Consider the following 15,156-nt stretch of genomic DNA (forward strand, 5'->3'; position numbering starts at 1 on the left):
CTCACAAGAAGAAAGGCTCAACCACACAACTCATAGGTTCACACACAAAGTGGCATACCCAAAAGTCCAAAGTCCCAAACAAATACCTTAACCTTTCAGATTCCAATAAGGAACCAACGTCTCAAACCAATAACACAATTGATGTTATTAACTTAAATAAGAAACACATCCAAGGTTTATTAGCTGGGATAGTCTCACTGTCACTTCCACAAACAAACACAAGAAGTTCAGGAATAGATAATACTGACACGAATAACATTAAGACATGAATTTCCAAAGTACCAAAAAAAAAAAAAAAAAAGAACGACGTTAAGACATAGATTTTGATTCTATGGCCACTACTGCTGCTGCTGCTACTTGTGAATTGTTACCTCGGTGGGTGTCGGCGAGTCAAGGCTGTGGGCATAACCACAACAAACATCAAAGACACAATAATCCTTACTCCCAACTTTGAAGAAATTTCCAGTCTTGACATTGAAAGCAAAATAGGAGCCCGAATAACCTGATGGCCTTGAAATATACAAAACCAGCACATCACCCTTGTTCACCCAAGCAATCGGGACAAAAAGAAGAGCTTCATCCCCTGAAGGAGGGAACGAGGCATGATTCATGCCGGTTAATAAATGTTTTTGAGCACCAAAGTCAATTTTGTAGAGCATCCTCCACTCACCAGATGTAGGATCAGATAAGACCAAAACATCCATCAAACTTCTACACTTAGTCATCAGCGAGCAACTTAGTGTTCTTCCTCTTCGTTGATAAAAGATAGAAGTATGACTTCTCCAAGTCAAAACTGCTGGGCTACGAAACTCATTAAATAATTCAGATTCCACATCCAAAACAACAACAGACTTTTCTCGACGATCAGCCCAGTAGAGAAATTGTCCTATAGAGAATGGACGATATTTGATCATACTCCATCCTCGATCAGACAACTTTTGACGGTTAATCTGTTTCCATGCATTATCTTTGCCCAGAGTTAACATCACGCAGTTGTGTTTGTCCCCATCAGGCCCATAGGTGCACAGCACTTTATACCCCATCTTCGAATAAGCACAAGCAAATGAGATACAAGAGCCATCTGGATGGCATTTTAATGGAGGAACAGTTACCGTTTGCTTCGTGAGAGGATTAGCTACATGCAATGTTGAAGGATCATGTGGATTGCAAAAAAGTACTAGACCATTGCAGGTAGACAAAACCCGGCTAGGAAACTTAAATTTTATGTCTGTAAGTGTAGCACTCATTTCCCCAAACTCTGCAAATTGAGCAATATGTGGAACATGGTGGTCTTGCAATAGCAAGCCAGTACTGGAATGAAGGAGTTGTTCCTTGCAGAAGAGAGGGTCGTGGATGATTTTATACCACTGCCAACAAACGTACCTTGTTGAATTGTAAAGAACGTGGGCCGGAAGCCAAACAAGGATGTAGAATATCAGCTCATCAGGCAGAGAAGGTTCACCACTCACCTTTTTCTTCGAACAGGGAACCAGTTTATAGTTTTTGCAACCTGCTCTCCCATTCAGAACTGCTCGTGCAGTCATCTAATGAGGATAAAAGAAACTATAAGACAAACTTGATCACAAATCCACCAAGGACACCCAACATTGAATCAAACGACAAAACACACAGCATGATCAGTGGCGGAGCCAGTATTTTGTGAACAGGAGGGCCAACTTAACAGACACATTTTTTGTCGGAACATATAATTATTATATCATAAGGTTTTTACTTTTCAGCTCATTACATTTGCACATTGAATTGATTCTTTAGGCTATTTCAATATGCTTTGTGCTTATTTTTTATTTATGAAAGAAATTGAGAAATGAGAATGTAAAATAAACAGTTTTTTATCATATCGAAGCAAAATTATTAAGATTATAATTAACTATACACGAATAATTATCAATAGTATTTAAAATCAAGAATTTATAAAATAAAAAATTTAAAATTCGGATGCTCGGGGAGCCAGGGCCCCTACACACCTCCGCCCCTGAGCATGATCCTCATAAGCTGAAAAGGCAATACATAAGATCATCTAAAAATGAAAAACCCCAAGAACATTCACAGTCCATAAGGAAAATGGACCAGACACAGGAAAAAATTTACTTCCAGAATCACATAAGAGAATATCTGCCTTGGGTTCAAAATTATCAGGCATTTGCAACAAAACCTCATAGCAGAAATGTGAGAGTTAATATGCACACGCATTACGAACCCATACACAAGTACATGAAGCAACTCCAATGGATGGATTTCTATGCATTCACACACTCACTTATAGTTGCTATTGGAGGAAATTTAGTTGAAATTGATTAGTTGAACATAGAGAACACGTGCAGAATCTATATTGGGTGTCTGTGGCATTCGATCGATTATGATCCCTTTCTTAAAAGTCTTGATACTGCCCCATACTTAGAAACGCATGGTATTTTGTACACTAAAGACGCTACAACGAGAAACATATGCCGGCAATTAATTGTTAGGAGAGTTTCATCCAAGGATAGTACTTGACTATGGGATACCAAATAAGGATCCGAAAGGAATTTGTTTCCGTATTAGAGAAAACAAAAACCAGAAAAATGAATCACAACCTAAATAAACCAACACGAGACAATATAAAATCAATGCAAATAGTAGGTATGGTCCCGGAGCAGCAAATCTCATACGGGCCTTGCCACCACTACAGTTTCGTTTGCAAAAATAAGTTAGACTTCCAATCATCACTTACATTAACTTGTCAAGACTATGATAGGGCTCATAGCAACTTACGTTCTTCAAATGAATGGTTCTATGATTTGGTACAGCAGAATCAAGGCACCAATTGGGAGGAGGTGGAGGAGTGTAACCATGGATGCACCAAAACTAGATTGCAAAACTCAAAGAAGGAAACTGAGGCTGAAAGTGAGAATCCATTCTTTACCGGTAACGGAAGGCAATGTCATGGCCTCTACCACAGATTCAACAAGCTTTAGGCTTAAAGTGGTATTGAAACTGATAGGGTGTTGAATATATTCTGCCTCTAGGACTAGAGCCACCTCTAGCATGACTAGATCTTCGCCCTTTATTTCCAACCCTCTTTCTATTAAAATGGGGACCCACCTTTTTAGGCTCTGCCCGTTGGTCTATTGCCATTGTTGTTAGGTTTCTGAGATTGCTTCTCCTCTGCTGTTAGGATTCTGAGATGAACTTCAACTTTTAGCGACTGAATAGCCAACTATGTTACTTCTGTTGTTGCTGATGATTTCTTGCATGCAAGGCTTCAGAACATATAATGAAGGACAATTCATCCATTGAAATAGGCTCCACCCTTGCCCTAACAGTGGTTTTGAACATTGCAGAGACCCATCAACATGATGAATTCATAAGCTTAAGTGAATCTGAACATAACTCGTCCAAATGATGACATTGGGTTTACAAGCAAATTGAGATTGGCAACCAGAAGATTAAGAATTGAAGGAAGTGTTGTAGCGGAAGAAGAGGAGGATGAAATTGAAGAAGAAGATGATCATAGGGACACCATTGATGGAACTTCGCTCATCAGAGCTCTAGGGCTCTGCTCTAATAACACGGGGGGGGGGGGGGGGGGAATTATTGATCTCTCTTGTTTTTATCAAAAAAAAATTGGTTTGGGTAAGAGAAGACTACAAGAAGTTTAAAGGGGACAAGGCAAGGAGCATCGTTCTTGTAAGTACACATCCCAACTATCAGCTATACCATGACCAACTATATGCAAGCCCACGTCCGTATGGATGAAAGTTGGAGAGAAATCAACAACCAAAATCATCTGAGTGCTTATATACACATTTGAACACACATGTAGATTTACTTATGTATAGGCTAAAAGATTTGTGAGCTGTAGAGACTACCATTCTATCCCTTTCCCCTGCTGAGAAAGGCATTAGGATCCCAGTGGAATTACCTGCTGAGATATATCTTGATTCTTGGTACTTGTATTGGGTTACTCGGAGAGCTTTAAACTTAATTCGGGCCACACGAATGATTTGATGCCTAGTTTAAGAAGGCATCATCCCGATGACTATAGTGTGGCGAGTTCTGGTGATTCAATCTCAAACCGTACTTGTCTGGATTCAAAAAGAAATTGACATGTGTACAGTTGATATATATGATCATTTCCAACAAGGCGTCGAGGCTTTTGGAACTTTGATGCAGGTAGGCGAAATTGGAAGAACTTTGGGAAAATGAAAATCCATCTTTGCATATTGGTTTTAGCCCGAAACATATGACTAAAGGGATTCAACCAAGAAGTAACATGGTCTAGGATCACTCTAGAAGATACAGTTTGCTCTTTAGATAAGTTGATTGAGAAGTTGGTTCACGTCTTTGTTCCATTGCCTATGGCAAAACCCTGCTGGATATTCCTCTTTCGTCTTCGTAATCGGCATTACAAGTAGAAAGTACAGAATGAAAGACAATACAGAGTCTCTCTTGAATATTAACACAGAAACATACATTCTCTCAGACTGAGCAATTAACAAAGGCACTGCAAAGTGCAAACACCCTCAGTAAAGAGCCGATGGAAACACTTATACTCCAATTTACTAAAAACTATCACAATAAATTAAATCAATGGTCCTGAACCTTATTTTGGAAGGGGAAAACAGAAGAAGCATCAAGTCTTTGCTTTCATGGGGAATTTACCAAACTATCTGGATAAAAAAAAACTAATGAAGTTGTGATAGGAGCAAAGAGGCTCGGTGTTTAATAAGAAGATGCCAGGCAAGCAACATGGATGATTCAACAAGGACTATGCACCAGGATTGGACTTGTTACTACAATTTTCTACGGTACTAGTATTTTGTGGGCTAATTCATTATGCTTGATGAATATACATACATCTAGGATACACATGGAAATAAATGAAAAGTTGCCTAGGAATATGAGACAGGTGTATCTAGATATTTCTTTGTCTCTTCCTATATAGATGATGTTCAATAGGGGTAGAAGAAAATATTGATATCAAAGTGCATATCCACGGAGCTCTATTGGGGCTCTGCCCTACATTTCAATATCCAAAATCCATTTCTCACATTCGTTACTTGATGCTTCAGCTGTCTGCAGGAACTGGCGAAAAAACTGACTAGATTACGTTTGCAGTTTTGTAATGGAAGAAAAAGGTTTAGATCTATTATTGTTGTTGTATCTGAGTGTACTCTGGAAGAGTATTTGAAACACGACTCGATAAACTACCCCATGGAATTCAAAATTATTACGAATTTTATTATTATAGGCGGAAATCACTTGGAATTAGAATCTATGCCATCCACCAACGCCGCAGTAAGAGAAAAGTAGACCCCAGGAAGCATGCTAGCGTGCACTAATGAAAATGGAACATTGAACTTACTCAAGTATACAACGACGGAGAGAAGCTACACCACAAAGATAAGTTTTACATGTTCATTCATTTCTGCACTCGTAAAAGAAATGCAAACAACAAAAGAAAACACCAAACAAATAGAGAGAGAGAGAGAGAGAGAGAGAGAGAGAGAGAGAGAGACCTGGATCGTACGTGGGGGATGAAGTTGGGGGAGATCCACAGCAAACGCGGGATCCTACGCGGGGGATGAAGGTTTTTTTTTTTTTTTTTTTTTTTTTTGGGGGGGGGGGGGGTGGGGGGGGGTGGGGTTGTGGGGGTTGTGGTGTTTGTAAGGTTTCGAGAAATTTGGGTGATTGGGCCAAGATAAGGGGCGGGGATGGAAATTAATTGAGGAATGAAGAGGGAAAATTATTCAAATTAATTCAATTGAGAGGGAAATTTTCAGAAAGTTTCCCGCTTAATTTCATCATATTTAATGTAACTGTACAATTCATCTGTGATTCTTTGTTTATATACCTTGAGCACGATGAAATGAGTTACTCGTATGTTTTCATCCGCAAAAAAATTGAGTTCAGGCACAAGATGAATGAAGCCTAGAACTCTAAACGCCGAAATCAACCAATAACACTCCTCTCCGAGCTTGAAAATGCTATCGGCATTCCTAATCTAATTTGATACTCCACTGTCACAAGGTCCAACCAAAACGAAAATGCTATCGGTACCGAATCTTGGGGTATCAAAAATATACAACGGCAAGTGGGGTCCTTTTTTGTCCTCACACAAAAGTTCTACAGAAATAATTCAAACTATTCATTAATTTGAAAATAATTTTTTGAGTGGCCCCTGCGGAAAAAAAATCAGCTCAATTGGATGTAAGTTGTTGATCTAATCTTTCAATTGCTTATTCGGAGTTTATGATCGTGAATTCTGAATGACTACTTGAAGTTTGGATTAAGCACTTATACATATCCAATTGAGTTCGTTTTTTGAAAGGCCACTCGGATATTTTTTTAAAATTAATGAATGATTCGGATTATTTGTGTGTGATCCAGAAGTAGCCCGCGAACCGTTGTGTATTTTTGGTACCCCAAACTTCGGTACCAATAGTCGGACTCCAACCAAAATCTTTTTTCCATAAAACTAAGTTGATACGATTAAAACAAAACTGAAGTACCAATAATTTCTAAAATCTCTATCCGAGCATAATGGTTTCTCCATTTTTAACTCCGCCAATGCTACTAAGGCACTAGGATTGAACACTAATTAATGCACTAAAAGGAGTACAATTTTGATTGCTGGGTGGGCAATTAAGCCTTTTTACAATTATGTCTAATTAATGTCCGTGGCAGAAACAAAACACCCCGTGGCATTAACAGCACCCGAAAAGAGAAAAAAGAAAACATTAACTTCAAATTAAAAGTATTAACTTTATGAAAATAATGATCATTGAAATATAAGATGTATTAGTAATTATTCAAATTTGACCAAATATGTTTAGTTAGTTATAATTTAACATTAAAAATACCAATTAGAAAAAATAGAACAAGAAGAATTGATTTTTAAGTTCACGTACATTCGAGGGCCATTTAGTCATTTAGTAGCAAATACTAAAGGCGTTAGTGTTGATTTAACGGAACGGGGGAATCTGAACAACAGTTTGTAGAGTAAGGGAGGTTAGTGCAATTATCAAAACCTCAGGGGAGGTACTTGCATTTGTCAAAACCTCAGAGGAGGTCAGTGAAATTTACCCAAATAAAAATTGTTAGTCGGTGCATCCAATAGATGTTGTTTCTCGATTGCGAAGCGTGTGAACGACTGGGGAAAAAAACTTGAAGAAATTAAAGTAAGGTACGAGTGCAACTGTGATATGTACGTGAAGAATATAGATTTATAACAATGAAGGAAGAGTTTTGTAACAATCATAAATCAAAATCAAATCACATTTTTAGGTCAAAAGGAACTAGACTAACGTCATTTATTTCTAAAGAAAAAGCAAGCTAGTACAATATAAAAAATAAGTCATCAAACTAAGTAGCTAACGTCATCATTGTCAATCTATATTGAGGAATAAATAATTCCGGCTGGGGTTTACGCTTGTCAAAAAAAAAAAAATTTGTTTGACACAATTTGCGTATTCTGTGCACTTTCAGATGAGACAATATAAAGTACCGCCGCTACTTGATATATGTGTGATGCGAGTAAGTCATATTTTTTCTGAAGTACGTACCCATAATTCTTATTTTCAGCAGGATGAAATGTCTGGTTTAATCATATTTTACTGAATTTGATCAAAATACAACTAAGTAAGATACCATATGTAGGTGTTTTCTGCTAATATCTGCTGAAAAGGAGTTGTTCATGTTTTGGATAGATTTTGCATGGACATATGCAGAAGCTCCCCTGCAATTGGTAATCAGAACTGAACTAGTAACGCCGTACAAAATTTATCACATTGATTGGAAAAATGGCTGTATACTCCTTCCGTTTACCAAATCTGTTACGCTAGTTATAATGTATCGTAAGAAACTGGGAAAATAGTGGCTTACTGTGTTACCACCAAGGTTTAGATTTCCTCATTTCTCTTATCCGCATTTAGATTTCATCATTGACATCCTCTATTAGGAAATAAGGATATGAATCAGCTATCCTTCCTGTATCATTGTTCCCAATACAATAGTCACACAATATGAATGAATTTTCAAAATGATCGTGCAACTAGCAATGCATTGGGACACACAGACATTGACATTAGGGATAGAAAACTTTGAACCAAAAGAATTCTTGAGAATATAATGAAGAAGAATATGATAATGCCACGATAAACCTCTGGTACAAATCCTCTATACAGGATATGGAACTGCACGGAATTTTTGCAGTGGCAAATTTGCAGCCAAACAAGGAAAATACAGGAACTGTCATCAACCAATGAACCTTGACATTTTGAAGACAAGCAAATGTCTGACAAGCTACAATTTGTTATACTCGCTCACCAAGTTGCAAAATATCAAAAACTGGTAACATAAACAACATGATTTTCTTTCGTGCCTCAACCGTACAAGTTGTAGCTAGTAATAAAGTTGTAGCTAGTAATAATATCATATAGGTTAGTAACAATCTCATACTGGCAGCAAATAATATCACTACCAAGTATCGCGCATCACCTATCACACCCGTACCACTGTAACTGAGAAAAGGACCTTGTAAGTGCACCAACATGCATTCAATAAATTGGTCTCGTTTTGTACAAATATGTTGTGGATTAACTTCTGTTGTCAAAAGACTCATTTCGACATGTCTATTTCAGAATTCCAGCAGAATGACTTGGTTCCACCAGATGCAACGTCAGAGCTTGAAGAAGAGAGAAACGAAGAATTCTGGGAATTGTTTCAACTCTCTGGATGTTGGTAGCAGCGCAATTACTTGAGAATGTAAGCATCATCGTGCAACAAGAAGGGGGTGCTGCTAACAAGATAAGAATAGCAATTAATCCAAGTATCACACAATCACCTTCTCGAAAGCACTTTTCTTAGCTACTTCTCGCGTGATCTCTCTTTCACTGATTAGCCTCTATTTTGATCTTTAATCAGTAAATTCAGAGGTAAAATTAGTCAAATTAGAAGATCATGGAGCGCTTGGCATACAATTGTATGTATTTCAATTTTGAACATGGTAGAAAAATGACCACTAGTACAACGAGGGAAGAAATCACCCTGTACGTACCTATTGAAGTCAAAATGTACAAGCTGCATGTCCTCAGATGTCTCAATCTCAACTGTAGCATGAGGATTTGTCTGTGTAGAGAGGGAGCCATCATAAAAACATTCTTTCGAGATCAAAGAAATGTGTGCAAAAGGAAAATGAAGATTCAAGAGTGCCAAGTAATGTCAGCAGGGAAGCACAATCTACTTGCTCTTTTAGAGGTTCTCCTTATAAACATTAGTCAACAGAGCAAAAGACCAGAAACAAAAGTCACCAGACAATGTATCTCAGTGTTCTAAATGGCGGCCTAGGCAGCGCCTAGGCGCTCGGCAGCAGGTTGGCGCCAGGATTTCACCCTCGGCGGCTTGTTCAGCGGATTTGGAGATTTGGCAGAACTTGGCGGAGCTTGGCAGCTAAGAGAGATTTGGCGGAGTGAGGCGGCGGGCTTGGCGGAGTGAGGCGGCGGGCTTGGCGGAGCTTAATTGCCGTTAAAACATTTTAAAATATATATTTTGAAAAAAAATGCCGAATCACTCGGTGGCCACCTAGGCGCTTGGCAGCGGGTCGCCGGCCGACTAGCGCCGAGCGCCATTTAGAACACTGATGAATCTATATGCAGTCTTAAGTCAACTTAGATCATGCCTTGTGCAAGAAACACTCCCAAGGCCACTATAAAGGTGTACAATTGTCACCAATCGAATCACCCAACAGAGCCACACCTGATATGGTCAGTACCAAGCCATAGTTGGGCAGATTAGTCCTTTATTAGCCAGATCCAGTTTTATATTACATGAGTAAATTGAAACCCTGTGACAACAATTTAAGTTTGGTTTATTTGCAAGAACTTAAAAAATTTGATGCACAGAAATAACACTCATGTATCCCAAAACTGTGTCCAACAAAAGGAACGAAATACCAAATTTCCTACCACAGTAAGCATCCAATGAGCTGTGCATCTCTGGTTATACTCACACAAAGACATGAAGATCAATGAATTACCAATTCAGACATGGCATGTCAGTTAGACTATTTCACTCTGTTGGGTACAAAAGATAAAATTGTAGCATTTGATAAATCAGCAAACTGAAGAAGAGTGGAAGCTAATCGAAGTGTATCCTCCGGTTCTCGGGTCCTAGCATTGGATACTTAGGAAAGTCATAGTCCTAAAAGAGAATTACTTCTACAGTGGAACAAGTTAAAGCCCAACGTAAGAAAATAGAATCCAACCTTAATTACTAGTTGTAAACAAACTACAAAAGGCTTCCACAGTGGTACAAAGAAGCATGGCATGGCATACTGTTTGTTTTCCAAAGAAAAGAGGTTGGGCTTGGTAGAAGGATACTTCAAGACTACAACTATGCATCCTTCTAAAGTCATACATGGTCTATATACACTAGGCACCAATCTTTTTCGGTGCAATGGTGTTGCAAACACCTAATCAAGAATGGTTGCTTCTGGACCCTAGGAACTCCTTCAAACTGTTCTTGGAGGAAATTGCCGAGTCTTTGAGCTATTGATATGGGAAAAACACTTTTCTATGGCATACAACTTGGCTCCCTCAAGGCCCTCTCAGCATCTATTTTGGCCCCAGGATGATAGCCTCTTCAGGGACTCCTACTAATACTAAAGTGTTTACTTGTGGTGTAAATGACCAAATGGTTATGGCCTTTCCCAGCCTATCCCCTTCCCAGTTTTCTCCCTCAATACTCTTGGCAGCATCAAGTCCAATGGACTACTTGTCTATACCTGCTTTAAAAGTAGCTGCTACTTGGAATGCTATCAGCTGTTACCCTATAGTGCAATGACACACCTTATTTGGTATCCCGTGTCCATTCCAAGGAATTGCTTTAGTTTTTGGATGGTGCTGTTGAAGGCTGCCTGAAAACAAAAGACAAAATTCTGGGCTGGGACATCCAAACCTCCCCTCTTTGTCCCTCTTTAGTACACAAAACGAAGACCTTCACCATCTTTTATTCCATTGCCACTACTCGAGGCACATATGGCAGCAGGTTGACTACTTTTGTGGCATATCTCAAGCTCACCATATACTGGAATGATGAGATAAGCTGACTCATCCAGTCATATGCAAATTAACTAATTAATTAGGAACTCCTTTCACAGCATTATAAGGAAAGTGGCTAGGGCTGATACAGTGTATTAATATGGCCAGAAAGGAACAACATCAAGTTCAAAGGGATCCAAAAAAGACCTCAAACTTACAGTCCTCCAAAACGTTAGGTCTGAAGTCTGATGTTAGAATTCAGTGCTCCCAAAAAAAAAAATTTTAAAGCCCTCCCCCTTTTCACTCTTTGCCCTGCCAATCCTGGCAAGGCACTCCTATGTGCTCTGTTTCCTAGTTGGAGTACGTTTTGCAGGCTTCTCTCTCATAGGTTCTTTGTTTCTTCCTGTTTTTTCTGCAATAGTAAGGAATGAAATGCCTTGCTTTTTCTTTATAGTTGTGTTCTTTCAATAAAATTATGGATTACCAAAACTGAGAAAAAGAATAGTGGAACCGCATTGCTACCACAATCAGAATGGAGCACAAGCAGTGCAAAGTTGCCCAATTATAAATGTATATGCTAAAAGTAAAGAGGGAAGAAATATTTACCCGGACTACTATAAACGGCAAAGAGAACCCCCCAGAAGGGCTATTTCCAGAAGCAAGCAGATGGTGATTACGCAACATCAGATTTTGGAGACCTGTAATCTAGATTAGAAAGAAGATGAACCAGTTTCTAAATTTAGTACAACAGAAAGAAATATCAACAACCAACACAAATAACTGTTCACACCACTAACTGAAAACCCATGTAAATCAAACCCAGCTCGTGAACTAATTTTGTACCCCATTATTATCGTTTATAAAAATAAAAATAAAAAATTGCATTGATTAAAGATATTTATGTAGTGTAAAAGCTGGTTTCCTTATTCAGTGAACCAAGTCTAATATGCACCCAAGTCTCCGTACTTCCATAGGGAAAGCAAAGAAATCATGAAACTCGACAAAACATCAACATGGAATCTACGCGAGAGTATTTGTAATAGCTGATCCCCCACCAAAAAGCCAGTTTTTTAGTTGACAAACTACACAGCATATTCCAAACAAGCTCTCTGAGATAACTGTATTTTGTTTGCCTAAATCTCAGAATGCATAAACCACATGCACGCTCGAAGCTTGACAATGAACCATTTCCATTTGACACTGTAACCTGGAACCCAAGATTACGGTTTCCGAGTCAGTGGTATGACTAACACATGTATTTCAGATATTGACTGAATCCGGGTACTATTAATTGAATAGTATGCACCCATGCAGAGGAATTTTACTGGAATAGATGCAATGGAAATAAATATCTACCTTCGCAATCAGTGAGAGTAGTGACAGTTCTATAAAACTATTATATTTTAATTGTAGTGGAAGAAAAAAGAAAAGTGTCACAAAACAGTTTGATATGTGTTGAGAGTTGACACGTTCCTGATTCTGTGCCAATTAATGGAATATAAAGTCTCTTTTCATATTCTATTAGAGGAGGCAAATGTATTTCCTCGGAACTCAGACAAACTCTGGTTACAATACTGCTCTCTAAGGGGTAACAAAGAAATGACCAAATGACGCTTACTTGTTCTTCCAAATCTTTCAAGTAGGCTGGTTTCTTTCCAATTTGGTTCATCAGCTTTACACGCAATGCTTACAAAGATAAAAGAATTAATTGAAATTGAATATTTCAAAGCGAAACTGCTATGTTCTGAGCTTGAGACTTTCTGAATCAACTGGTGATGAAATATTACGACAGGACGAGACAGACATACACAGCATACGCCCCTCTTTTATCTATAAAATTAGGGGAAAAACCAGTCCATAATTGGAGTATAATTCACCACTGCAAGACAAATGATAGTTCATACGGGGCAATGAATAAGCAAAAATCATCAGTTGTCCCAAAAGCTTAACTGTTGGGAAATTAATCCAACATCTCAGTCCAGGCCTCACCCTTTTCCATCACTCCCCTCTAAGCCACCAAATCATAGATCGCTCAAAACACACCACCTGAGGATTAAGAAAATTACATACTATTTCCACACGGTGACCTCAAGATCCAGTGTTCCTGTCTTGCATCATTAAAACACGTACACAAGTGGAGGGAGAGGGGTAGGGGAGGCAGGAGAGAGGCAGAAGGTTCTCTCATTAATATCACAAAAGGAGTTTCATTGCCAACCTTATTCTGCTCCATACCCTTCACATCTGTGCTAGGAAGACCCTTCCACCGAATTTCCTTACCTTCGTTAACGATAATGTCCAGTGCCATAAGAACATTTAGTGCATCATATACACGCCTCCGTATATTCTTCTCCTCAACCTAAGAAGTTGAAAACATCACGTATTAAGATATTACCTAGCTCACCATAATAAACTCATTGACAGAAAATAAGATTCTAGGGTTAGATGAAACCTTATCCAGAGAAACTGCTGAACTGTTTGCTTCAATAAATTCCGCTACAATTTCATCAGCAACCTAGACCTCATGAACAAAGGAACCAATAAATTCAAGCTAAAGTAAATATAGTAATGTGGCAAGACATAGGCACTCGCCCTAAAAGTAAAATAGCTAAGGAGATCAAACCAAGAAGAGCTTTGGGAAATTAAATTTCATGTCTTAGGCTAAAAGTTACCCATAGTGATTTCACTAAATTAGGAAACTGGATAGCTACAAGGAAGTACTCTGAATGGGTAATGACAAACGGTTCCAGGCCAATTAGGTCTTCATACGTAAATTGCTACTCTTACATATAATTACACAATCTTGTCGGGTTTGGCAAAATCTCTTCCGAGTACTAAGGGAAGTGTATTACAGTAAGTTAATGATGTAAACCAAGCATCAGATATACTGGCTAACCTCACAGCCATCACTATAACTCTTCTTCGTATATATCTACGGTGTGAGCCGTGGAGGTCGGCAATCCTGAAAAACTAAGTAAATCTTAGTGCTTCTAGTTATGACTGATCTGTATTCTTAATTATTACCTAACAAATATTGCACTGGAATGAAGTGGTGGTGAAATTTTCATAGTTACAACTTACAAGCCATCTTGTTTTTTTTTTTTTTGGGTGACGATTAAAGAAATCTTGTTGGGTTGATGTTTGAAATAACAGGTCACAACTCAGCCATTGCATTCTACAAACATTTTACTTATGCTTTGTTGTTTCGTTTACCGTTTTTATCTTCACTAAGTCCTCAAATAAATTCCCAAAATCACCATTCAGGATTTTTATTTTTTATTTTTAAAAAGCATGTCCAAAAAGCTTAACCGATGTTAAATTGGTGCACAATATAGAGTGAAAAACTCTCTTGACTCTCCCCTGCAAATTTGTTTTCCTTTAGCAAAACTTAAAAAGCTACACTGTAAGAGAAAAAGGGAAAAGAGATGAAGGGAAGAAAGAAAAAAATACCTCACTATATGTTGTTCTTCCCTTGCTCTCCACTTTCTTACCAACTGGAAAGAAATCAAAGCAGGTTCAAACAATATCATCATAATTCTGGTGAACAGTACTACTAAATGCATAAGATATATGTAAAGCTAGAAGGTCACTACCAAACCTAAGCTTTGGTTGTACTCCATATAATTGACTGCCCTCATATGGCACTTTCTATCATTTTTTAGAAAAACTAACAAAAAAAAAAACAAGTTAAACATTCCTAAGTACCATTGATGGGACAAGAACAAATTGAAACAGCACTGATGATGGTATGGAACTTGGAAGCGACAAAAGCTACATAAAATAAATTACTGGATTGTGATACTGATCTGGCACAGGCACCCACCAGTAATTTTTGATACACGTTTTTTCTTTACGTCGATACTATTTAGGGAACCAAAGTATGGAGTTAGATACAGAAACAAATCCTTGATACAAAATAAATCAAAGCACCAACCAGTTCCCCAGTATGGGTATAAAATAGCAGAAGCACCATTGGAATAATCAGTCCATTGTCTACAAGGATTTTTGGGAAATGAAAGCAAAGAACGAAAGGAATGAGGTAAGTACCCATCATTACGGATAGACAACTGGTGTGATCTCTGCGAAGCTTCATACGCAGTTGCAGTACTATCACGGTTTG

General features: G+C 38.2%; 3 protein-coding genes across 6 annotated transcripts in view; 1 reads left to right on the forward strand and 2 right to left on the reverse strand.

The window, feature by feature from the left end:
- Positions 1-15,156, forward strand: part of LOC131326361 (putative F-box/kelch-repeat protein At3g17540) — a 45,366-nt gene that overhangs the window by 2,645 nt on the left and 27,565 nt on the right. The gene's annotated exons all lie outside the window — the stretch shown is intronic.
- On the reverse strand, positions 122-5,983 carry LOC131326360 (uncharacterized). Of its 2 annotated transcripts, none has more exons than XM_058359116.1 (2): positions 5,855-5,983; positions 122-1,544 (listed from the first exon to the last, which is right to left on the reverse strand). In XM_058359116.1, exon 2 carries the CDS (start codon positions 1,542-1,544, stop codon positions 354-356), a length of 1,191 nt encoding a protein of 396 aa, XP_058215099.1. In that variant the 5' UTR covers positions 5,855-5,983; the 3' UTR covers positions 122-353. The 2 variants fall into 2 exon arrangements, with proteins under 2 accessions (XP_058215099.1, XP_058215098.1); XM_058359115.1 differs by lacking the exon at positions 5,855-5,983 and adding an exon at positions 5,520-5,631.
- LOC131327883 (transcription factor-like protein DPB) lies at positions 8,583-14,674 on the reverse strand. Its single transcript, XM_058361007.1, has 8 exons — positions 14,635-14,674; positions 14,487-14,530; positions 13,489-13,551; positions 13,251-13,395; positions 12,658-12,725; positions 11,646-11,744; positions 9,059-9,129; positions 8,583-8,797 (listed from the first exon to the last, which is right to left on the reverse strand). Exons 1-8 carry the CDS (start codon positions 14,672-14,674, stop codon positions 8,755-8,757), a joined length of 573 nt encoding a protein of 190 aa, XP_058216990.1. The 3' UTR covers positions 8,583-8,754.

Source organism: Rhododendron vialii, chromosome 5a, assembly GCF_030253575.1.
Source record: "Rhododendron vialii isolate Sample 1 chromosome 5a, ASM3025357v1".
NCBI lineage: Eukaryota > Viridiplantae > Streptophyta > Magnoliopsida > Ericales > Ericaceae > Rhododendron > Rhododendron vialii.